The 26,830-nt window shown below is 44.6% G+C and overlaps 1 protein-coding gene across 1 annotated transcript in view; it reads right to left on the reverse strand.

The window, feature by feature from the left end:
* Positions 1-13,931: 13,931 nt before the first annotated feature.
* The window catches only part of HCK (HCK proto-oncogene, Src family tyrosine kinase), a 45,460-nt gene continuing 32,561 nt past the window's right edge, over positions 13,932-26,830 (reverse strand). The window contains exons 9-13 of the mRNA XM_027558841.1: positions 25,614-25,793; positions 24,701-24,777; positions 19,703-19,856; positions 17,662-17,793; positions 13,932-14,452 (exon numbers count right to left, since the gene is read on the reverse strand). Of these exons, the coding sequence (XP_027414642.1) occupies positions 14,250-14,452; positions 17,662-17,793; positions 19,703-19,856; positions 24,701-24,777; positions 25,614-25,793 (746 nt within the window). The 3' untranslated portion in view covers positions 13,932-14,249. The remainder of the gene's footprint in view (positions 14,453-17,661; positions 17,794-19,702; positions 19,857-24,700; positions 24,778-25,613; positions 25,794-26,830) is intronic.

The raw sequence follows: 26,830 nt of genomic DNA on the forward strand, positions 1-26,830 counted from the left end.
CCTTCCCCGGCTGACACTGCATTGTGGGTAATAGCGGTGTGCGTAAAGGTGCTTGTTCTGTGGGCTCCATCTTTACTATTGGCAGGAAGATCCGTTGCCCGGGTTACCTGAGCCCTTTGATTTGGTTGAGTGGGATCCGTACCAGAGCTCCACTAGCAAAATGGTTTGTAATTAATGTATTTAATTATTTGCTTGGCTATCCAGTATTGTCTCCAATAGACTCTAATCCCTATGTGGGTACTGTCCTTTTTTTTTTTAACCTTGCTTTGCCTCACTCTCATCTGTGAAATGGGGAGGAGACTATTTTAACACCTTCATTATAGGTGTAATGATAACAATCCAATTAACTAATGTTGAATAATATTAAATAAATGTCATTATACTCTTATGTCTACTCCTTCAGTCATATGGTAGGTGCCCAATACACTACTTACTAAATGGAGGAAGAAAACGCAGTGTCTTTAGTTGAGGGGTCGGGGGTTGGGGGGGAGACAGCTTGAATATGGACTTCACCTTGTTACCTAAGAGTGTGACTCGAGGCAAGTCACTCCACCTTCCTAAGCCTCAGTTTCCAGTAGCTAGAAAAGGGGACTCAAGAAGTTGTAGTGTTAAAATTGGTAGAGATCTGAAAGTTCAGTTGGTCCATGTATCACTGTAAAGTGGGTAGGTACAGTAACAGTGCTATCTGCAACTGTTAGGAAAAGTTGTGAAAGATTGATAGTGGTCAATATCACGTATTGAACATCTGTGTGCTGCAGCATTTAGCATCATGCTAAACTACTCAGAAGGCTCTCTTGTCTAGTCCTATCTCTTGGCAGAGGGTTGTTGAACTCTGATCCCCACCTAGGAGCAGGGCTATGGTTGATTGCCAGGCAAACAAGGCTGCCAACAGATCTTTCCATCTTTTCATGAGCATACTATTTCTCCCACCAAGAGGTTGCCTCTATTTCTCCTCCTTTTGAATCTGGCTGGTCACATCACTTGCTTTAACCAACAGAATATGATACAAATGACTGCCAGTTCTGGGTCTAAGCCTCAAGAGACTTGGCAGTTTCTGCTTCCATCATTTTGGGTCTAAAGACGTCTGGCGACCAGGCTTGATAGCCACATGGAGAGGGAGGGAGGCCCGGCGGATATCTCCAGGTACTCTAGAAATTCCAGCTGACTCCCAGGCATATGGATGGAGTCATCATGGACATGCTAACCCAAGCTGAACTGCCAACTGAATGCAGCTACATGCATAACCTTATCTGACACCATATGGAATAACAACAACAAAAAAAACTGCCCAGCTGAGCCCAGTTGTGTTAGGTTTTGGAGTGGTTTCTCATGCAGCAATAGGCAATTAAAACACAGACCTATTAACTCTTGTGATTCATACAACCATCCTGAAGAGGAGCACAACAGATAAATCCCCAAGGGAGAAGAAACTTGAGTGAGAAGGAGGAGCATTTCTCTGGAGTTCATAGCTAGTAAGCCACAGGTTCTAAACTTGTAGCCAGTTCTGGAGCTTGAATTCTGGGTGTTTCCTATCATTTCCGGAGCCAAAAGAGGGTTGAATGATAAGGAACGAAGCTCCATGAATGCTATATTATTCCTTGGTTATTTCCATTTTCCCCTTCATATCTTCTGTTTTTCCCAAAAGGCTTTCATGACCCAGTCTCCTTTAGTAACATACATATATCAGAATCTCTGGGCAAGATTGCCTGGGTTTAGATTGCATTTCCATCACCCACTGGCTCCATGGTAGGGGCAAATTTCTTTTTTCCCTTAACAATTTTTTAAAAATTGTGGTAAAATGCACATTGTTCCCTAGTGTCTTGGTGGTAAAAAATCTGCCTACCAGTGCAGGAGATACGAGTTCTATCCCTGGGTCAGGAAGATCCCCTGGGGAAGGAAATGGCCACCCACTCCAGTTTTCTTGCCCGGGAAATCCCATAGACAGAGGAGCCTGGCGGGTTACAGTCTTTGGGGTTGGAAAGAGTCAGACGTGACTTAGCAACTAAACAACAGCAACAAAATGTATATCACACAAAATTTACCATTTTAATCACCTGTAAGTGCAATTCATCGGTGTCAAATGCATTCACCATCTGTGCAGTCACCACCACCTCTGGAAATTGTTTATCACCCTAGACTGAACTCTGTGCCCATTAAAGTGAAAGTCGCTGAGTTGTGTCTGACTCTGCGACCCCATGGACTGTAGAGTCCATGGAATTCTCCAGGCCAGAATACTGGTGTGGGTAACCGTTCCCTTCTCCAGTCTTCCCAACCCAGGGATCGGGCTGGGGTCTCCTGCATTGCAGGTGGCTTCTTTACCAACTGAGCCACAAGGGAAGCCCAAGAGTACTGGAGCAGGTAGCCTATCCCTTCTCCAGTGGATCTTCCTGACCCAGGAATCAAACTGGGGTCTCCTGCATTATAGGTGGATTCTTTACCAGCTGAGGTCCCAGGGAAGCCCAAACAAAGATATAACCAGTTGCAAAGTGAAAGTCGCTCAGTCCTGTCTTACTCTTTGCGACCCCATAGACTATACAGTCCATGGAATTCTCCAGGCCAGAATACTCGAAGTAGGTCAGTTCAGTTCAGTTCAGTTCAGTCACTCAGTCGTGTCCGACTCTGCAACCCCATGGACTACAGCATGCCAGGCTTCCCTGTCCATCACCAACTCCCAGAGCTTGCTTTAACTCATGTCCATGGAGTCAGTGATGCCATCTAGCCATCTCATCCTCTGTTGTCCCCTTCTCCTCATGCCTTCAATCTTTCCCAGCATCAGGATCTTTTCCAGTGAGTCAGTTCTTCACATCAGGTGGCCAAAGTTTTGAAGTTTCAGCTTCAGCATCAGTCCTTCCAATGAATATTCAGGACTGATTTCCTTTAGGATTGACTGGTTTGATCTCTTTGCAGTCCAAGGGACTCTCAAGAGTCTTCTCCAACACCACAGTTCAAAAGCATCAATTCTTCGGTGCTCAGCTTTCTTTATAGTCAAACTCTCATATCTGTACATGACTACTGGAAAAACCATCTCTGTGACTAGATGGACCTTTGTTGACAAAGTAATGTCTCTGCTTTTTAATATGCTGTCTAGGTTAGTCATAGCTTTTCTTCCAAGGAGCAAGTGTCTTTTAATTTCATGGCTGCAGTTACCATCTGCAGTGATTTTGGAGCCCCCAAAATAAAGTCTCTCACTGTTTCCATTGTTTCCCCATCTATTTGAAGTGATGGGACTGGATGCCATGATCTTAGTTTTTTGAATGTTGAGTTTTAAGCCAACTTTTTCACTCTCCTCTTTCACTTTCATCAAGGGGCTCCTTAGTTCTTCTTCGCTTTCTGCCATAAGGGCAGTGTCATCTGCGTATCTGAAGTTATTGATATTTCTCCTGGCAGTCTCGATTCCATCTTGTGCTTCATCCAGCCCGGCATTTCACATGATGTGAGACATTCAGAAAATTAACGCTAGGAAGCATTAGTACAGACAATGTTAGTGGAGGTGATGGGATTCCAGCTGAGCTATTTCAAATCCTAAAAGATGATGCTGTTAATGTGCTGCACTCAATATGCCAGCAAATTTGGAAAACTCAGCAGTGGCCTCAGGACTGGAAAAGGTCAGATTTCATTCCAATCCCAAAGAAAGGCAATGACAAAGAATATTCAAACTACCACACAAATTGTACTCATTTAACACACTAGCAAAGTAATGCTCAGAATCCTTCAATCTAGGCTTCAACAGTATATGAACGAAGAACTTACAGATGTACAATCTGGATTTAGAAAAGGCAGAGAAATCAGAAATCAAATTGCCAACATTAGTTGGATCATAGAAAAAACAAAGGAATTCCAAAAATTAAAAAAAAACAAACATCTACTTCTACTTCATTGACTACATGAAAGCCTTTGACTGTGTGGATCACAACAAACTATGGAAATTTCTTAAAGAGATAGGAATACCAGACCACCTTACCTGTCTCCTGAGAAACCTGTATGTAGGACAAGAAGCAAACAGTTAGAACCAGACATGGAAAAATGGACTGGTTCAAAATTGGGAAGGGAGTATGTTAAGGCTGTATATTGTCACCTTGTTTATTCAACTTATGTGCAGAGTACATCATGCAAAATGCCCACTGGATGAGTCACAGGCTGGAGTCAAGATTGCCGGAAGAAATGTCAACAACCTCAGATATGCAGATATGACTGTAATGGCAGAAAGTAAAGAGGAACTAAAGAGCCTCTTGATGAGGGTGAAAGAGGAGAGTGAAAAAGCTAGCTTAAAACTCAACATTTAGAACACTAAGATCATGGCATCCAGTCTCATCACTTCATGGCAAATAGATGTGGAAAAAGTGGAAACTGAAAGATTTTATTTTCCTGGGCTCCAGAATCACTGCAGACAGTGACTGTAGCCCTGAAATTAAAAGATGCTTGCTCCTTGGAAGAAAAGCTGTGACAAACCTAGATAGCATATTAAAAAGCAGAGATATCACTTTGCCAACAAAAGTCCATACAGTCAAAGCTATGGTTTCTCCAGTAGTCACACATGGATGTGTGAGTTGGACCATAAAGAAGGCTGAACACCCAAAAGCTGATGCTTTCAAATGGTAGTGCTAGAGAAGACTCTTGAGAGTCCCTTGGACAGCAAGGAAGTCAAACCAGTCAATCTATTGGTAAAATGAGTTACAAGATCAATCCAGAGTCTCTCCCAATCCAGTGGGAGAGAACCACACAAAGGCATGAATTCAAGGAGGCATGATTCATGGGCGGTGATTTTGTCACAATCCGTGATGCCATCATTGCCCAGGCCACCTTCCCCTCTCTCCCCTGGGCATCTGGAATGGCCTCCTACCTGGTTTTCCTACAGCCTTTTTTGTCACCTCTCGTCTCTCTTCTCCATTTAACCATCAAAGTCATCTTTTAAAAAACAAGAATCAACTGTGTTTCTCCCCTCTTTCAAACTTTACCCAGTTAAAATCTCAAGCCCTCACCACGACCTGCAAGGGCCTGCATAGTCAGGCCTTGACTCCCACACCGTCCCCTTCATTCAGAAGTCTCCAGCCACACAGACCTCCCAGGAAACTTGCCAAGTTCATGTCTACCTCAGGGCCTTTGTACTTGCAGGCCTTTCTCTCTGGAATACTCTTCACATTTTGTGTGATTAGCTGCTTCTCATGATTAGGTCTCAGCTCAACTGTCACCTCAGGGAGTTGTTACCTGCCACACTCACACATACACACACAGGGTTGGGTTGGCGGTGGGGAGAGATACTTTGGTTATTTCTTATTGTCTTTCTTCCAATAAGAAAGCCTACACTGGGTCTGTGGTGTACCCAACTGTGTCTGTATTAAGTATGCGCCAAAAACATTGGTTGAATGCTTGCATTACGATTTCATCTCAGGCCTCACTCTATCAGTTGGGAACAGCTGTGGCTGTAAGGAAGACCCCCCAAAAAACAACAGTGGCTTAACAAAATAGATGCTTACTTTTCTGTCTTAGTTTGGTTTCTTCTAGAAGCTAAGTCTGGCACAAGGATTCAAGCAAGAGTAACTTTTAAAAATTTATTTATTTTAATTGGAGGCTAGTTACTTTACAATGTTGTGGTGGTTTTTGCCATACATTGACATGAATCAGCCACAGGTGTACATGTGTCCCCCTGTCCCTAACCCCCCTCCCACCTCCCTCCCCATCCCATCCCTCTGGGCTGTCCCAGTGCACCAGCTTTGAGTGCCCTGTTTCATGCATAGAACTTGGACTGGTCATCTATTTCACACATGGTAACAGACATGTTTCAAGCTATTCTCTCAAATCATCCCATCCTCACCTTCTCCCACAGAGTCCAAAAGTCTGTTCTTTATATCTGTGTCTCTTCTGCTGTCTAAGCAAGAGTAGTTTATTTTTTATTTTTTAAAATTTATTTTAATTGGAGGCTAATTACTTTACAATATTGTATTGGTTTTGCCATACATTGTCATGAATCAACCACAGGTGTACATGTGTTCCCATCCTGAACCCCCTCCCACCTCCCTCCGCATCCCATCTCTCAGGGTCATCCCAGTGCACCAGCCCTGAGCACCCTGTCTCATGCATTGAACCTGGACTGGCGATCTGTTTCACATATGATAATAGACATGTTTCAATGCTATTCTCTCAAATCATCCCACCCTTGCCTTCTCCCACAGAGTCCAAAACACTGTTCTATACATCTGTGTCTCTTTTGCTGTTTCGCATACGGGGTTATCTTTACCATCTTTCTAAATTCCATATATATGCATTAGTATACTGTATTGGTGTTTTTCTTTCTAACTTACTTCACTCTGTATAATAGGCTCCAGTTTCATCCACCTCATGATAACTTATTCAAATGTATCCTTTTTAATGGCTGAGTAATACTCTATTGTGTATATGTACCACAGCTTTCTTATCCATTTGTCTGCTGATGGACATCTAGGTTGCTTCCATGTCCTGGCTATTATAAACAGTGCTGCGATGAACATTGGGGTACACGTGTCTCAATTCTGGTTTCCTCAGTGTGTATGCCCAGCAGTGGGATTGCTGGGTCATATGACAGTTCTATCTCCAGTTTTTTAAGGAATCTCCACACTGTTTTCCATAGTGGCTGTACTAGTTTGCATTCCCACCAACAGTGTTAGAGAGTTCCCTTTTATCCACACCCTCTCCAGTATTTATTGCTTGTAGACTTTTGGATAGCAGCCATTCTGACCGGTGTGAGATGGTACCTTATTGTGGTTTTGATTTGCATTTCTCTGATAATGAGTGATGAGTGATGTTGAGCATCTTTTCATGTGTTTGTTAGCCATCTGTATGTCTTCTTTGGAGAAATGTCTGTTTAGTTCTTTGGCCCATTTTTTGATTGAGTCATTTATTTTTCTGGAATTGAGATGCAGGAGTTTAAGCAAGAGTAGTTTAGAGGGAGTAATTTAAAATAATTAAAAGAAGGGAAAGGGATACCAGAGGGCAGTCATGTGGAGGAGCCAGCTCCTGTTTGCAAGAGCTGATGGTTAAATTCTCAGGAATTTTGTGAGCCAGTTGTTGAACATGGACATTATTGAAAATGAAATTAATTTAAAATTAAATAAATGGTATTAAAAACAAAAGTATGAATCATTCAAAGGGCTTCCCAGGTGGCACAGTGCTAAAGAATCCTCCTGCCAATGCAGGAGACACGAGAGATGTGAGTTTGATCTCTGGGTTGGGCAGATCCTCTGGAGTAGGAAATGTCAATCCACTCCAGTAGTCTTGCCTGGAGACTACTACCAATGGACAGAAGAGCCTTACGGACTACAGTCCATGGAGTCACAAAGAGTTGGACACAACTGAGTTCCTGAGTGCTCGCGGGCATACACACACACACACACACACACACACACACACGAAACATTCAAAACTCATCATTTCCTAATAATTTTACTATTCCCTAAGCTCCTGATTTTATTTACATCTATTTTATGTTTACAACAGAATACTTCTAATTCCTGTGCTACTACACATCTCTTCCCAACTCTGTGTTCAGTGGCTTTGGATTGTAGCAGAGCCAGTTTATGCATTAACACAGTAGGTACAGTGCCCAAGGCCCACCATACTTTTAGGGGCCATGAAAATGTTTAAAAGAAATAATTTCTTTTAAAATCAGAAGGTAAAAGTAAACATTGGGGTTGAAGTGAAAGTTTTCATATATAATATTAGCACTCCGTTTTTTAAAACCAGAGCTTATTTATTTATTTATTGGCCATGCTGCACAGCTTATGGGATCTGAGTTCCCTGACCAGGGATTGGATACAGGCCCCAGCAGTGAGAGCACTGAGTTCTAACCACTGGACCGCCAGGAAATTCTGAGTATATTCGTTTTTATATCAATGCAGCTGTTAACTGCAATTTGTATTTATAAATGAAAGTATTTATATAGATATTTATAAAATACATGTTTTATGGAGGAAGAATCCTACAAAGACAAGATCGCTTAAAGTCCATGAAAGTGACAATGCAGTTCTGGATGGTAGCCTGAAATTGGCCATGGTGGGAATATTTACACCACAGATATGAGCAAATGCTACAAGTCAGGGCTTGAATTTTTGCTTTGTTAGCAAACATTTTCTGTAAAGGGCTAGATGATAAATATTTAAGGCTTTACAGACCATGTGACTGTGTTACAACTACTCAACTGGGCCTTGTAGCACAAAAGCTGCCACAGATAATAAATAGTGAGCTGTGTTCCAATAAAATCTAGTTTGCCAAACCCCAGCTTAGACTTAAAGCGATAAAGTGTCAATAATGCAGATTAAACTTTAACAGCTACGTGTTTGTAGCTGTTAAACATTGTGGTCAGCACAAAAATGTGACACATTTTATTCAGCAAAGAAGTTGCTCATCCATGTCTCTGCAAATGGCACATTTCATTGCTTTTTATGGCGGAGTAATATTCCATTGTATATATGTGCCACATCTTTATCCATGCCTCTGTTGATGGACATTTGCATTGCTTCCATGTCCTATCTATTATAAATAGTGCTGCTGTGAAGATTGGGTACCTGTATTCTAGAATAACAATTTTCTAACTACTCGATCCTCTGTGGTGACCTAAATGGATAGAAAATCAAAAAAAAGAGGGAATATGTGTGTATGCCTGGCTGATTCATTTTGCTATACAGTAAAAAAAAATAACACAACATTGTAAAGCAACTGTACTCCAACAAAAAAGAAAAAGAAGTTGCTCGTATCATTGACTAACAAGTGAAATTCTGACATATGAATGCCTTCATTATTTCATGTTCATCTGATTCATGAATATACATGACATTGTCAACCCACATTCATTGGAGTGAATACTTGGAACTAGACTTAAAGAGCATATGTTGTCAAGCAGGTTACCATCGTGGTTAACAAGCTTACCCTTGTGGGGAAACTCTGCGAAACAATGCAAAACACACACCTCAGAGTTATCCTACCCAGAGGGCGAGGGATCAGGTCATTAGTTTCGGACTGATCCCACAGGGTGTTAAATCTTTGGTACTTTTGACCTTCTGGGAACACCAGAAGCTGAAACTTTTTGCAGTTTTAGAAAAAGAGTTCTCAGGCACAGTGATGCAGATAACAACAGCTAGAAGTTCAGTCCACTGCAAGGATACCAACAGTGCATGGCACACTCTCCAAGGTGAAAAGTCTAGGGAAGACTGTCCTAGCTGATATGGTGGCTGTGCCTAAAATATCTTCAGGGATTCAGGTTTCACCCAGCTTTGCCATCACCAGAATTAATTCATTTTCATCAGAGTCTATGGTGGCAGCTAGAGCTCCAGCCTTCACGTGTACATTCTAGGCAGAAAGAGGAAGAGATGAAAACTAAGAGGTGAAAAGCCCACGTTAGTTGTCTTTTAAGAAAGGATTTTGGAAGATGCTACACCACGCTTCCACTTACAACCCACTGATCATAATTTAATCACACTACCATACTTTGTTGCAAGAGTAGGAAATGTAGTCTTCATTCCAGGGAATTGTGTCCCCGATTAAATTATATTTCTGTAGCAGTAGGGGGAACATGGATAAGATATGGGGACAACCAGCAGTCATTGCCAACCTCAGAAAGGGAAAGGATGCAAACAGTATGGAAACCGACAGAGCCTTATAGTGGAACCTATTGTGATGAGGACAGATCCATGACAAAAGTGAGGGCCCAGGTGGGGGAATGAGGAGAGGCAGTTCTACAAATCACAAGGGGAAACGAGCTTTTTCTATATTTAAACTCAAAGCTACAACTAGAGAAAATATGAGCAAGTTAATAATGTCTTAGAAAGAGCATCTTACCTATGCCTTCTTTGACATCTTCCAGGGAGGAGTGCATGTAGTTTTCCCATAAAATTGGTGTCCCAAAATCTATCCCCATATTTAATTAATTAATAGAATTTCATTTTAGAGCAGTTTTATGTTTACAGAAAACAGTATAGAGTTCGTGTATAGTCCCTCATCCAGCCCTTACCACCCGCATTTCATCCCTGTTGTTAACATGTTGCCTCAGTGGGGTACATATGTTACCCTTGGTGATCCAATAGTGATACATTATTATTAACCAAAGTGAATAGTTCACATGAGGTTTCAGTCTTTGTGTTGTACTTTCTATGAGTTTTGAAGTGTTTATCAGTTCAGTTCAGTTCAATCGCTCAGTTATGTCTGACTCCTTGCGACCCCATGAACCGTAGCACGCCAGGCCTCCCTGTCCATCACCAACTCCCGGAGTTTACCCAAACTCATGTCCATTGAGTCGGTGATACCATCCAACCATCTCATCCTCTGTCATCCCCTTCTCCTACTGCCCTCAATCTTTCCCAGCATCAGGGTCTTTTGAAATAAGTCAGCCCTTTGCATCAGGTGGCCAAAGTATTGGAGTTTCAGCTTCAACATCAGTCCTTCCAATGAACACTCAGGACTGATCTCCTTTAGGATGGACTGGTTGGATCTCCTTGCAGTCCAAGGGACTCTCAAGAGTCTTCTCCAACACCACAGTTCAAAAGCATCAATTCTTTGGCACTCAGCTTTCTTCACAGTCCAACTCTCACATCCATACATGACTACTGGAAAAACCATAGCCTTGACTAGACAGACCTTTGTTGACAAAGTATTGTCTGCTTTTTAATATGCTATCTAGGTTGGTCATAACTTTCCTTCCAAGGAGTAAGTGTCTTTTAATTTCATGGCTGCAGTCACCATCTGCAGTGATTTTGGAGCCCCAAAAAATAAAGTCAGCACTGTTTCCACTGTTTCCCCACCTATTTCCCATGAAGTGATGGGACTAGATGCCATAATCTTAGTTTTCTGAATGTTGAGCTTTAAGCCAACCCTTTTACTCTCCTCTTTCACTTTCATCAAGAGTCTATAGTGATATGTATTCACCATTAAGAGTATTATGCAGAACAGTTTCTTTCACTGCCCTAAATTCCACTATGCTCCATCTCTTCATCCCTCCCTCGTTTCCCACCAAACCCCTGACCTCTTTACTGTCTCTATAGTTTTACCGTTTCTACAATGTCACATAGTTGGAATACAGCATGTAGCCTTTTTAGATCAACTTTTTAAATTTAGCAGTATGCATTTAAGTTTCTACCATGTCTTGAGAGCTCCTTTCTCTTTATCACTGAACAATATTCCATTATATGGATGGAAGGATGGAACCTGTGGAAGGATATCTTGGTGGCTGCCAAGTTTTGGCAATTATAAATAAAGCTGCTACAGACCTCTGTGCAGATTTTTGTTTGGACATAAGTTTGCAACTCATCTGGGTAAGTACCAAGGAGTGCAGTTGCCGGATTGTATGGTAAGACTATGCTTGTTTTGTAAGAAACAGACAAATGTCATCTAAAGTAGCTGTACTATTTTGCATTCCCACCGGCAATGAGTCAGAGTTCCTGTGCTCCACAGCCTTGCCAGCATTTGGTGGTGTCAGTATTCTGGATTTTAACCATTCTGATAGGAGTGTAGTAGTATTGCATTCAGTTACTTTCATTTGCGTTTCTCTAATGACGTATGATGTTGAGCATCTTTCATATGCTTATTTTCCATCTGCTTATCTTCTTCTTGAGGTGCCTGTTTAGGTCTTTTGCCCACGTTTTAAATTGGGTTGTTTGTTTCCTTATTGTTGAATTTTTTAAGGATTCTTTGTATATTTTGGCTATTAGTCCTTTATCAGATACGTGTTTTGCAAATATTTTCTCCTAGACTAGAGCTTTTCGTTTTCTTTAAATGTTTTAGAGCAGAGTTTTAATTTTAATAAATTCCAGTTTATCAGTTTTTTTCTTTCATGAAGAATACTTCTGGTGCTGTGCCTATCCCTATGTTTTCATCAGTCTTTCCTGTGCCCAAAGGGATAAATCAGAGTGTAGGCTAGTGGGGTTCAGAGGGCAGTGTAAACAGAAAGAGCAGGTGGGCAGGAACTGATCCCTTGATCTTGTCCATTTAGATTTTGCCTTTTGAGATCATGTCTCAGTCATATATTTCTATAATAAGGCCACATAACAAAACAACCCCAGAACTCAAAGGCTTATAATAATAAGCATTTCCTTCTCTCTCACATGTCCACAGGACAGCTGGGTTTCAGTTGATCAAGGCTGTTCTCAGCTGGGTTTAAATCCAAGCTGCAGGTTGGGTCCAGATCTTTTCCACATGTTGCTCATCTTCGTTGGACTTTTGTTTCAGGTCAAAAGGCTGGAGGGCAAGCCTAGCCACACAAGCACATTTCTAGCCTTTGCTTAATCATATCTGCTAACATCCCATTGGCTAAAACAAGTCCATGGCCAAACTCAACATCAATGGGGTAGGGAGGGACGTGAGCTCCTCTTATGGATCACCGAACAGCAATCTAATATGCCACCAATCATATTTGCAAATTCCTATCACAGGACCCTGCGCTTTGCTTTCAGAGACCCAAAAACACATTCCCAAACCAGGAAGCAAGAGAGAAATTCAGTTATGAACTACGTAAGTTAAAACATTTTATTTTCCACTGTTCTTACACCCAGTGCCTAAGGTTAGACTCTGAGCTACTCAGGGGTACAGAATCAAGTCGGTACAGGGTTCCATGGGACTCTGGTGGGTGCATCACAAAAGGATATAGATCCTTCAGGAGATACAAGAATATAAATGGATGTTACTTGCTCCCCATCCCATCATAACTCTTCCTATCACTCGCTCTACAGCAAGGCTAACCACTGGGGACTTTCAACTAAGACAACATGCAGGAAGGCCCCACTACCTCCTTGTCTTCTCTGCCTCCTTCTTACCTCTCCTCTGAGAGCTTCCCACTCAGGGTAGTAGATACTTCTCAGCAGCCACGTTTCCACTGTAGGACTGTAGGATTCCATCACAACCGTGATGGCTGCTGGACCGTGGGAAATGCAGGGGCTATAGGCAGCCCCCAGCCCTGGGGGAGATCCAGACCAACCAACTTGCATAAAAACATGGCTTGGCAGGAGAGTCATTGTCCCAGATCATGAAAAGTCACTCCTGTCATCCTGGCACATGCAGCTCCTTGGAGACAAAAACCCATCCAGTGTGACAGGTGAATAATAGTGTGTCCCCCTCCCCCCCCCCCAAAAAAAGATGTCCACTTCCTAATTCCTGGAACTTGTGAAGATGTTATCTGGTGTGGCAAAAAGGACTTTACAAATGTGATTAATGAATTGAAGATGGGAAAATTAGTCTGCATTATCCAGGTGAAAGTGAAAGTTGCTCAGTCATGTCTGACTCTTTGCGACCCCATGGACCATACAGTCCCTGGAATTCTCCAGGCCAGAATACTGGAGTAGGTAGCCATTCCCTTCTCCAGGGATCAAACCCAAGTCTCCCAAATTGCAGGCAGATTCTTTACCAGCTGAGCCACCAGGGAAGCTCAAGAATAGTGGTGTGGTTAGCCTATCCCTTCTCCAGCGGATCTTCCCAACCCAGGAATCAAACTGGGGTCTCCTTCATTGCAGGCAGATTTTTTACCAACTGAGCTATCAGCGAAGCTTATCCAGGTGAGTCTAGTGTAATTACAGGGATTCTGACAAGTAACAGAGGGAGGCCTCAGAGTCAGAGTCAGAGAAGGAGATGTGATGACAGAAACAGAATTTGGAGTGATGAGCAGAAGGGAACCAGGAACGTGGGCAGCTTCTAGAAGCTGGAAAAGGCAAGGGAATGATTCACCCCAGGAGCCTCCGTAAAGCACACAGCCCTCCCAACCCATCTCAGACTCTGACCTCTGGAACTGTAAGCCACCAAGTTTGTGCTAATTTGTTACAGAAGCCATAGGAAACTAATACAGCCAGCAAGTATTCAGGGGGCAGTTGGAAAATTGGGAGCATTGAACCCCACTTCTCTTTGCTAGTCCTTCCCCCTTTGACTTGTCATCCACCAAAGGCAAATGTTCCAAAGCTGGCAAGACAAGAAAAGCTAACCTATTAGTAAAACCTTTAGCTGTCAGATCTTTTATTTAAATATTTATTTCATCATTTTAAAAGTTTTCTATCCAAACCGCAGTAGTAACTAGAATCCAGCTGTCCCAGGCAATAGAGATGTCAACTGGAGGTGTCCTGAGAATCGCAGATTGTGGATTGCCAGAGTCAAAAAGAGAGTGTCCAGTCCAACCCACCCACTTGGCAGATGAGGAATTGTGGCTGGAGGGAGGGTGGGTGTCTGAGAATAGGAAGGGTTAGCCAGGTGCTGGGAGCCACTGCACAGGCATGGCCTCCGTGCCTGGCCCCGCCTGGCCACCCCCATCACGGCTGCTGTTGGTACTGGCTCTCGGTGGCCGTGTAGAAGTCATCCAGCACGCTCTGGATGTATTCAAAGGTGGGCCGTTCCTCAGGTCGGTTCTTCCAGCAGCGAGTCATGATGTTGTAGAGCTCTTCCGGGCAGTTGTCTGGTCGAGGCATCCGGTATCCACGCTCCAGTGCACGGATCACCTCGGGGTTTGACATCCCTGAGAAGGAGCCACGGAATTAAAAAGGGAGGGACTGGGGTCGGCCTGGCAGACAGTCACTGCCTCCCCAACAACCATCCCTCCCCACCTCCTCATGGGAGCCGAGCTCCTCCCATGATGCAAGCCAGGCATCTCTTCCCCCACTTCCCCTGCAGTGAGGGCAGGGGCCGGGTGCCCAGTTTTGACCACACCCTTCCTCCTTTCTTTTTTTTTTTTCTTCTTTTTTTTCTCCTTCCTCCTTTCTTTGGACACTGACACAAAGTGGTCTGTGGAGCTGCAGCAGCCATCTGACCACATGGGGAAGACAATCACAGAGGAACCAACCCAGAGACCTGAGAGTCATTGAGCAGCTGAACTGACCTGTCTCCAGTGTCAGACTCCTTAGTCTGGGTTGTAACAATTTACCTATTGTTTCCACCATTCAGTCTGTTAATTTGTTACTTGCCGCCTGCAGGGTTCCATAACCCCCTGCCTGGTTTTTATTGGTGAAGCCTCAAGATAAAACAAGTCAGGTAGCCGACTCAGTGTCACCCTATGAGTGGGAACATTTCTTTGTTCAATTAAAATTTATGTTAGTTATCCTCAAGAACAACCATTTAAACATCTATGATCCCTCTTTCTTTAAAAACTTACTTGGCCATGCTGTATGGCATGTGGGACCTTAGTTCTCTAGCCAGGGATTGAATCCTTGTCCCTTGTATTGGAAGTGGTATTCTTAATCACTGGACCACCAGGGAAGTCCTGTATTACCAGTCTTGAGCTCCAAAAGTATGCATATATTCAAGTGCTTCCTTGAACATCTTGGATGCTATGCTAAGTCACTTTAGTCCTGTCCAACTCTGTGCGACCCCGTAGACGGCAGCCCACCAGTCTCCCCCGTCCCTGGGATTCTCCAGGCAAGAACAGTGGAGTGGGCTGCCATTTCCTTCTCCAATGCAGGAAAGTGAAAAGTGAAAGTGAAGTCGCTCAGTCATGTCCGACTCTTAGCAACCCCATGGATAAGCCACCACAAATTTAACAGGGCTAAACAGAACTCTTAAATTTTTATCCGTAGACCATCAGACATCCAGTTGCTCAATCAAAACCAGGAGACTCATCCTTCATTCTTCTCTCTCCCTCACTTTCCACATCAGCAAGTCACAGCCTTTCTTCTTTTAAAACACAGCACCAGCTCATCAACTTATCAGGTACCATCACCCCTGTCTGTGCCACAGCTGCAGCTCCCACCGTCTCCCCAGCCCTGATCCACTCTCCACACTAAACCAAAGCATCACTTGCATGTGGAAATCAGACGATGCCACTTCCCTGCCTATAATGCTCCAATAGCTTCTTTACACTTAGACTAACGCCCACAGTCTTCACCATGACCATGGATCCCGCCTGATTGGGCCCCTGCCAAGCCCTGCTTCACATACCATCTGCTCTCATTTCTTGTCTGCATCTACCTTGCTTGTTTGATATTCTTCAGATACAACTCAGGCCCTAAGAGCTGGCAGTGCCTTCTATCTGGAATCCTTTCCCTAATCCTCACTCTGCTCACTTTCAGCTCAGATATGACCTGCTCTGACAGTGCTCCATGCCCACAGGAGCCCTAGGTCACTCTCTCTCCTACACCCCTGCTTAATTTTCTGTTCCAAGTGATCTCCACTGAGAAGTGCATCTATTTAGTGCGTGTTCCTTCAGGCTATAATGTGAGCTCCTGCCAAGCAAGGGCTTTGTCTCCTACTGTATACTTCATGCCTAACACACAGTAGGAATTTGATACATACTGATGAGTGAACCAAGTGTCTGCACCTTTTATTTCTAATTTTCAGAACCATTTCTGCAAGGTGGTTGACTTAATTACCTATATTTTTTACAGAGGAAGACCTGGGGTAGAAGTCAAGTGAATTTCTCAAAGTGTTGATTAAACAGGAACAGGATTAAAGATCAGGACTATTTACTTATAAAGTCAGAATTCTCTTTATATCCACCTTGCCTCCCACCCCAGGGTTCTGGCTACAGATACCCTAGGAAACATCCCAACTGAAAAGCAACAGAGAAAAACTTTATCTGCTGAGTCCCAGGCACTCTACATGCCAGATATATCTTTGTATACCCCATGGTCTACTCAGTGTAGAGTGCTGCCCACGGGCATGGGGATGAATTCATCCATTTGACAAATAGTTACTAGGCACCCATTACCAGCCAAGCACAAAGGTAGCAGTCCAGATGCACCAGTAAGGAATACAGACATGATTTCTGGCCTCACAGAGCTCAGAGTTTGATGGAGACAATACCAAACAAATATAGTTATCAATGGTGATGAATGCTGTGAATGAAATGGCATAGGGTATAGCGAACGAGAAGCACAGGGACGTGTATAGTACTTTAGATGACTGGGTGGTGAGGTATAGCATGACATGAAGGGAGAGGAAAGAAATAGGCAGGGGCTGGATCATGCCGGACCTGCAGGCCACAATTAGGAGTTTGGGATTTTGTTCTAATTATGCTGGGAGGCCTTTAAAAATTTAGAGGTGGAGAAGGGAAAAGTTCTGATCCACAATTTTAGAAAAATCCCTCTGGCCTCAGGGAGAGAATGGCCTTTAGGAGAGAGGGCAGACTGCTTAGGAGGCCACTGTACCAGTGAGATGATGGAGGACGTTGGTCTGGTGTGGGTGGAGGCTGTGGAGTTAGAAGTGGACAGACTTGGGATGCTTTGTAGTCCAATGGCTAGAACCCTGTGACTCCTTGAACGTGGAAAGGGATGAGAGAAGAGGAAGGGCCAAGCAGGCTTCCAGATTCCAGGCTTAAGAAATTGGATAGATAATGATGTTATTAACTGAGAGGCTGGGGGTGAGGGTCAAGAACTCACTGAGGGTCAACCAACTCAGGCTGGTGGTTGCCAAGGGGAAGGCAGTTGGGGGAGGGATGGAGTGGAGCAGACATAAACTTTTATGTAGAGAATGGATAAACAATAAGGTCCTACTTTATAGTATAGAGAACTGTCTTCAATATCCTATTAATATGTATATATATATAACCGAATCACTTTGCCATACAGCAGAAATTGACACAACATTGTAAATCAACTGTACTTCATTAAAAATATTGATAAAAAACAAACACAATAACAAACAAACAAAAACTCAGTCTGAATGGACACAATAACAAGAGAAAGGAGCCAGGCTGCCCTGGAAGCAGCCCCAAGCTGATGCCCTCTCTCTTACCTGGGTAAGGGATCCGGCCATAGGTGACAATCTCCATCAGCAGGATACCGAAGGACCAGACATCTGACTTGATGGTGAAGGAGCCAAAGTTGATGGCTTCAGGAGCTGTCCACTTGATGGGGAACTTGGCCCCTGTGGTTTGAACAGAGCAGAGTCAAGGAGAGCCTGGGGAGCAATCAGAGCTAGGTCTCTGCTAGGGGGAGGGAACAGGACATCAGTACAGCTGCCAACATCTGTCCCCTGCAGGACTGTGACTTCCCTCAATCTGGCCCCCATGGAAGCAAGGAGCATCCATTCTGAAGACCAGTGGCTAAAGTAGGGAGGAGTGAGCCCAGGTACCTGGGGTGTGGCAGGGGATTCGCCCTCTTGGGGCCACCTCATTGATTCAGCTGATGTCCTGGTGAACTACAACTCCTGAAGAGTGGAGTCCTAGAGGTCACAGGACCTTTGGGGACAGCAGAAATTCAAGGGACTTTGAGTCCAGGTCATACCTGCTACCTCGACCCCCTAACCCCTGTGAGGGAAGGGAAGATTTCGGTTTCCCCCAGTCACTGGGTGTCTCTCCCTCTAGTCCTCCTCTCCTTCCATCTGGTCTGGGATAGGTTGAGTTAACCTTTAGTGAGTAATTTCTATTGCAATTCCACTGTAGTTGGGAATGCAGTGTAAAGGATACATGTTCTTTGGAATTTGTTGAGACTTGCTTTATCATCTAGTACATAGTCAAGTTTTGAAAATTCTCTCTGTGTTTCCTGCTCCCGCCATCCCTTCCTCCCTTGGGACTGAGAGAGTTTTCTTTATTCCTGCTTATCCTCTCCTGGTTTAGAAATTATACATTCTATTCTTACGCTTGTAGTGGTTCCACTTTTACTGTGTCATACGAACGTGAAATAAAATATACAAATCTTTCCTATACAACTAGATGCCTTTTATATATGTATCCCCCCTTGTAATCACTGTTCAGATTAAGATATAGAAAATTTCAGCATCTCAGAAGGCTCCCTCCTGCCTCATCTCAGTCAATACCCCTGCAATCCAGGTTAAGTATTATTCTGACCTTTAGCACAATAAATGAGTTTTGCCTGTTTTTTTAAAAAAGTTTTATTGAGATGCATGCACAGACCATATAATTCAGCCACTTAAAGTATTCAGTTCAATGGTTTTCTTAATATATTCACAAGGTTGTGAATTTTAAAATATTTTCACCCTACGCTTCCCCAGACCATAACAGTCACTACCCATTTTTTTCTAGCTCCCCACTCCAGCCTTGGCTGGAATTAATCTACTTTCTGTCTCTATAGATTTGCTTATTCTGGGAATTTCATATAAATGGAATCATACAATACATGGTCTTTGTGTCTGGCTTCTTTCACTGAACACAGTGTTTGCAAAGTTTGTCCATGTTTAGGGTATATTAGTACTCCATCCCTTTTATGGTCAAATAATATTCCACCACATGTCTAGATCTCATTTTGTGTATTTGTTTATCAGTTGATGGACTTTTGGATTACTTCCACTTTTTGCCTGTTAAGAATAATGCTGCTGTCGACCTTCACATACATGTTTGCCTGTTTCTGAATTTTATATAAGTGGAACTATCCAGCATCTACTTTTTGGTCTGAGTTCCCTTATTTTGATATTATGTCTGTGAGAGTCATCCATTTTCTTTTGCGTTTGCATGTGTCATTGGTTTGTAACTTCTCATTGCTACATAATATTCTGTGAATAAACCACAATTTAAATATCATTGTACTCTTTATGGACATTTAGATTCTTCCCTGTTTTTGTCTATCACACCTAAAGTCGCTCTTGCCCTTACCCTTAATTCTAACATGACTTGACTGACCCAATCTACAATTGATCCCACTTACTGGGGGAGACTGGAGGCCAGAACTCAAGATGGAGCCCCTCCAGCTTAATAACACACAGCTGATACTGGGACAAACCTTTGCATTTTGATTAATATCACTTTCACAGGTCCTAATGCTCAGTACACACAACCCACCCCAGTGGGCCCCACAGGGCCCTCGACACCATCCCCTACCTTCCCGAGCTGTGTACTCGTTGTCCTCGATGACCCGCGCCAAACCGAAGTCAGCGATCTTGCACACCAGGGATGCAGACACCAAGATGTTGGCAGCTCGAAGGTCTCGGTGGATGTAGTTCCTCCTCTCGATGAAGGCCATGCCTTCTGCAATCTCCACCCAAAACAGAGACACCCTTACCCTCAGATTTGGCCCAGCCCAAGGTGAGTCTCACCCAAAAGCAGAAGACAACTGTCCAAGTGTGAGAAAACTGGAAAATATGTGCGCTGGCCTGGGTCCTGGTCTCAGATTGGCATTTCTGTCTACCTAACCAGGTTGGGGGGATCCTCATAGCCTGGGCCAATTTGTAGCTTCTCTAGGGTTCCAAGACTTCCAGAAAACACTTTAAGGAAAAAGCATTATTTCTCCAAGGACCTACACACACACACACACACACACACACACACACACACACACACACACCAGGATACTTTGAAGGGCTTTCATCCCCAATCCCCTTACTGGGAACAACCTAGGTTCACATCACATTTTGTTGTATCTCTTACGCCTTCTTCACTCCCAAGCCTGGGTAGGGAAAATTCCTTTGCTCATTCAACAAACATCTACTGAGTGTCTTGTGGGCACCAGACATGTTACTTGGACAGGTCGGGAGCCAGGCAAAGCCCCCACAAGGTGGTGATCAGCACCATAAAGAAAGGGGAAAACAGGTGCTAGGACATGAAGTGTAGAGGGCTGTTTTGGATTGGATGATCAGGAGGTGAAACTTCAGCAAATGCTCTGTCAAAGAAGAGCATTCCTGGCAGAGAAGATCATGTGCAAAGGCCCGGAGGTAGGAAGCAGCTTGGGTATTCATGGAACAGGAGGCTGAGCAGAAGTTGCCCAAGGGAAAGTGGGGAGGAGAGAGGAGGTTGTGGGAAAGGCTGCTGATGGGGAAGAACCTTGTAAGTTATGAGAGGGGGTTGGGTTGTATTCTGAGCACAAAGGGAAGTGGGAAGTCTTAGAGCAGGAGAGTGACATGGTCTGATGTATATTTTAACGTCATCAGGGCTTCTGAGTGCATAGTGGACTGTGTGGAGAGTTCTTATTCACAATGGGACCTGGGAAGCCTGACAGAAAGATGTGGGATTTTTCTGTAAAGACGTTTTCCTCTTACAATAGTTTGTGCATTACCCCTCATAAAGAGGTTTATGATTAACCCTCAGAAACTCAGAAAAAGCATTTATAGTTCATAAACTGGTCTTTGATGTCCTTGAACCAGGTGTTACCACCGTCTCTTTTGTTCAAAGGAGGGACACCTTTGTCAGATCACACCCCCAGGATTTGAATATCCACCCCCAGGGCCTCCATGCTGCATTTAATCGCCGAGAACTCCAGCACTTTGGAGGACTGCAGCTGGCTGCAATCTGGTAAGATTATTTGAGGAGGTAGGGTGTCTGGCCAGACTAAACCAAGGTCTGTTCAAGATCTGAGGCAAGTGGATGGTACGCTTGTGGAAAGTGGCCAGCAGGGGGCACCCATGGCCATTGGAACCGAGGTCTGAGCCTCCAGACTTTTCTAACCAAACCAGGAGACTGATTTTGCTTGTCATCGCCTGCCAGGAGTGGGTGAGGCAGTCTTGGCCTCATGGGTGTGGAAAATTTATAAGGAGTTCAGATGAACAGTTAACAACAGCCATAACATTAACTGTAGACGTTGTAGCTTATTCATTAATCATAATATGATATTTAATACTTAAATACCATTTGCTCTCTGCTTTGGGGTAGGTACTATTGCTTCAGCACTATTATTTCACAGGTGATGAAACTGAATCCCAGAGAAGTAACTACCTGGTCCAAGTGGAGACCAGGACTGGAAATCTGACAGCCCTGCTTAGGGTCGGTGTCCATTACCCTACCTGAATTTTTGGCACAGAGCAGGCACTAACGCTGGTAGTTAGCATTTTTCAGTGCTCAGGGGCAGACACTCATGTTATGGATTTGCACATGAGCACATGAGCTCAAGGGGGCAAGTGGGACTAACCCCACTTAGAAGACAGCAGATAAGAATGCCTAAGTGACTCCTGGGTTGGGCCAGCTCAACTTGAGCCCCACATCTCTGTGATCTCCAAGCAAACTACTTTACCATCTGTGCCTCACTTTTCTTCTCTGTAGAATGGGACAATAGAATCTTCTTCCGAGGGTTCATGTGAGGATTAATACTCTAAATCTACATCAAGTGTTTAGAACAGAGTCTGGCATATAAGTATTCACTTCAACAGTCCCTGTTGAGGAAAGTAGCCCTCAGAAAGGTTAAACTATTTGCTCAAGACTACACAGGCAGCCCTGGGCTCAACAGCAAAACTCTGTACGATTCCTAAGTCCATGCGTATACAGTGTTGCTCTCAAGGGTTTGTCAACTGAACGAATAGTGGATAGGTTGGCTGGGTTCAGGGTTGGTCTATAAATTGGGAGTTGATGAGGTGGTGAGATTTCATGAGCACCAGATGGTCTGCCGTGATGTCCGTCATTGGCACATGGGTTTGCTTCTGAGAGAGTACCAGAGAATCACAGAATCAGCTGGAAGGGCCTGTAGGGATATTCCAGCTCAGGGCTCTTCACATTGAATCTAACTGAGGGGCAAAAGAAAGGTCACCCCTTCAATCAGAGCAGCTCTGTTTTAATCTATTTTAAAATGATCAGCTGCTCCATAAGATTCATTTGACCAATATAGTTGTAGCTAAAAAAAAAAAAAAGCTTTCAAACTTGAAAAGCACAAAGATGGTCCAGTTCCTTCACTGACAAATGAAGGGACCCAGGGACCCAGAGTGGATCTAAGGTTACACAGCCAGGTGGTGACGAGGCAGTCTCTGCTGCGCCCACCCACCTCTCTAGGACCGGAGGTGAAGACCAGGCCCCAGGGTGGCTCCTTTCTGTGCCTGGGCTCTGAGGCCACCTTTGCTCCTGGATGTACAAGGGCCTGGCTCCTCTTTCCCTCCTGTGGTTTCTGTCTTTACCGTTTGTACCACGGGGAGAACTGTTCTTGCCCTGGTCCATGACCCTCCTCCCAGCAAGGTTTCTGCCAGTGTGATGGTTACAATTTAGCAACAGGCCAGACTCCTGTTTCACTAGGAAGAAGGGCTCACTGAAGAGAAAATGCCTCTTCTGGATTTCCATATGCCTCTGGTATTGGAAGACTCTGAAAGGCAAAGCCTTTTATCATACTCTTCCTTTATTATACCCTTCCCAGGATTTGCATAGTCAAATGAAAATTGACTGAAATAGTCAAATTTCTGCCTTCGGCATCTCCTGAAGGCCCTACCCTGGGCCCAGGTGCCCCTCCCTCTCCCTTAACACCTTCCAGGCTGCAAGCCACACCCCCTTCATTTTTGCCAGGCTCAGGCTCCAACAGACCAGGTTGAGCTCTGGTTTTGTCCTTTAGACTTTGGCATAGACTGTTTCTTCTGCCTGGAATACCCTTCCCTCTCATCTTCACCTGCCCAACTTCTATTCAGGCCTCAGCCCAGTGACAGCTTCCTCTGGGAAGCCTTCTCTGATTGCTCCTGGACTGGGAGAAGTGCTCCAGCCGTGGGTTCCCACCAGTACCCGTTTCCTCCCCTGTTTTCCCACAGACAGGAGAGAATGAATGAGAGAAGACAGAAGTGAAAAGCACTCAGGCTGGAAGTAAGAAGAGCTCCATAAAGTGAAGGGAAGATGAGAAAGAAAATGGAGTTTTAAGAAGCATTTCTGTGATTTCTGGACATTATTAATTTTGCTGGATACTGCATTCTTTTGACACTGAGCCAGGACTACTTGGGTCATGGCTGTCTAAGAGATTTAGTTGTTTAATAAGTGTAAACCCTAGGGGATAGCAGTACTTTCCATTTTGTTCACTACCATGTCCCCCCAAAGTAACACAGTCACGTAGGCAAGCTACTTCACCTCCCTGGGCCTCAGTTGCCTCATCTCCTCTTTACTTCCTCTCTAAGCCTTAACTTCCTGTTCTGTAAAATGGGATGACAATTACCCATCTGTGGCCAGACTGTCATATCAGTGGTTCCCTGTGAACCACACCTCCTGGGACTCACGCCTTTTTGCAGTCCCTCCTACACTGACTCTGGGCTAGGTCATGTGACTTGCTTTGACCAACAGGACATTAGCCAACAGCACAAAGCGAATAGGAGCTTGCTCATGATGGCTTAGTCCCTTGGAAGACTCCCTCTTGGAACCTTTCTGCCATGATGTAAAGGAGCTCAGGTTAGGCTGCTGAATGAGTGATGTGGAGTCACTGGAGACAGACCCAGAGGATGAGCCACCATCCCAGATATTCTAGCCCCAGGGAAGCTCTCAGCAGAATGCATCCTCAAGAGGGGGCTGGGTTTCACCACGCTGAGCAGAGAAATCACCCAACCAACCCCAGTCAACCCCACAGAATCATGGGAAATGATACATTGTTGTTTCAAGCTACTAAACTTTGGAGCAGTTGGTTACAAAGGAATAGATAACAAAAATCTCACCCTAGAAGGCTGATGTGAAGACTATATGAGTTAGGACTTGTGTGCATGCTTAGTCGCTCAGTGGTGTCTTGCAGCCCAAGGGACTGCAGCCCCCCAGGTTCTCCAGGCAAGAATATTGGAGTGGGTTGCCATGCCCTCCTCCAGGAGATCTTACCAACTCAGGGATTGAACCCAGGTCTACCCGCTTTGCTGGTGGATCTTTACCTTCTGAGCCACCAAGGAAGCCCAAGAATAATGGAGTAGGCATTCTACCCCTTCTCCAGGGGATCTTCCCAACCCAGGAATCGAACTGGGGTCTTCTGCATTGCAGGTGGATTCTTTACCAGCTGAGCTACCAGGAAAGCCCCGAGTTAGGTCATAGAAGGCACAGTTAAAAAGAATACTTTTATCCTGAGCACTCAATATGTGTTAGCTATTATTGTTATTATGATAGCATGTAATCAATAAACACGTGTTGAATAAATAATTGACTTCCCCTTCCCGGACTTCCCCATTAGACTCTCACCTGGGCTGAGAAGTCGATGAGTTTGGGCAGTGGCTGCCTGCTACCTTCTTCACTTTTCAGGAAGTCCAGCAGGCTGCCTGTGTGGGGGTAGGGGGAACAACATTTACTACTCTTATGACTTTAACAAGTGGTTAACACGGTTCATAGTAATGAATTTAAATAGAAGTATTTATTTACTGTTCCTAGCATATGAGAAATAGAATCTGAGCATTTTGAGAATGACTTTGTGCTTGCCAGACTGGTTGTTTGATTGAGACAGCTTTCTGAGCCTGGGGGACTGGGGCCATGGTTTTATAAGGCTGGCATAACTGTGTGTTTAGAAAATGATAAAAGCTTTGAGATGTCAAATCCTTCTAAATGGATGTCATGTGAGATGTTTCTGTATGTTGAGAAATGGGCAGGAATTGAACATTATTGAGAAATGATGGCCTAAAAAAATATCCCTGAGACATCCTGGACTGTGTGCCGGCAGGATGGGAGCAGCCTGGAAAGGATGCTTAGCCAATGCATAAGGAATGGTTTGCTGAGTCTCCTGGAGCATTGGTCCACCCAGGGAAGATGGCTGGTGGTTGGGGGGGCGGGGGTGGTTGAGGGAGTCTCCCCAGCCTCAAGGGCTCATGGTGAACCCATAGAAGGCTCTTCTCCTATCACCCAGAGGGGTTCTGGCCCCGCCCCCTCTCCTAGAGGTCCATGTGCTCCCCTTCTCCTGGCATCCCCCTAACATGATTTAACTCCCCTTAACCAGGAGAGTGGGGCAGTCAGATACGAAGGTGCTCAGCGAGTTTATGTCAAAAGAGTTCCTGGCCAGGCTGGGGGCATCTTGAAGGGCAAAGAACCATGTCAGAGTCAACTCTGACTCTGCAGGTGACCAGGAGGAGGCATAGTTGGTACCCCAGCTCCCAGCATGTGGCACCTTTGGCCATGAACTCCGTGATGATGTAGATGGGCTCCTCTGTGACCACAGCGTGCAGCTTCACCAGCTTGTCATGCTGCAGAGTCTTCATCAGGTTGGCTTCTGCCAGGAAGGCCTCCACGGACATGCTCCCAGGCTTCATCGTCTTCACGGCCACCTTGGTGTGCTTGTTGTAGGTGGCTGCAGAAGGACAGGAAGCAGAAAATGTGGTTAGGGCCCACTGCTCTTTCCTCACAGGCCCCAAAGACCTGGCTGCAGACCTGCCTCCTCCAGAGAGCCTTTCCTGCCCATCTCAGCCCTTAGAGAAGGAAGGGGAGACATGTGCTTTGCCCTCAGGTAGATGTGGTTTGGAAGGCTGGTCTACCACTTCCTAGCTGTGTGCCCTTGGGCAGGTCACTTAACCTCTCTGAACTATGGTTTCCTCATATGCAAAGGCTCATGTAGGGGTTAAGGGATTAAGACATCATTCTGATTATGCCACTCACTCACACACCTACCTTTGTTTTGTCACACATTCACATACACACCATCTTTGCTTTAAATGTTTATTTAATCTTAACACTGCTCTCAAAATAAATATATCTCATCATGGTCCGCAAGGCCCTGCATAAACTGGCCTTGCTCTCTTAGCCTTGTCATCCACCAACACCTCTACCCCTTGCCTTTTGTGCACCAACCCACCTGCATATCATTCAGTCCCTCGAGCAGCCATCTCCCTCTCCCACCACAGGAACTTCGCTCATGCTGTTCCCTCACTTCACCCCACCCCTTCCCTGCTTCATCTTGTTGATCTTGCAAATCTCAGTGTTGCTTGTGTTTCTATTTTTGCTTTGGCTGCCAGGAAGCTCTAACGCAGAGTTGAGGTCTTCCTACAGTAAGAGCCTAAGGCCTTATATAATGTGTGTGTGTGTGTGTGTGTGTTTTCTAACCCCATCAGTCTGATCTGTCTTGCCTTCCTCACCATACACTTTCTCTGCCTTTTCTTCTTCGGTGCCTGACACACAGCAGGCTCTCAATACATATAGTTGAAGTGAGTGGATTTTAAACTTGTGTTTTTCTGGCTGAATTGTTGGCATCTCTGTAAGCTGTCTTCACTCCCATTTGGAACGTGGTGGAGTATAAACAGTGTGGGGGTGCCAGGCACTGGGCCAGGCATCGCGTCTACCCCCACAGTTCTGCAGGGCAGGCTTTGCTATTCTTAAGTCATTAGAGGCAGC

Source organism: Bos indicus x Bos taurus, chromosome 13, assembly GCF_003369695.1.
Source record: "Bos indicus x Bos taurus breed Angus x Brahman F1 hybrid chromosome 13, Bos_hybrid_MaternalHap_v2.0, whole genome shotgun sequence".
NCBI lineage: Eukaryota > Metazoa > Chordata > Mammalia > Artiodactyla > Bovidae > Bos > Bos indicus x Bos taurus.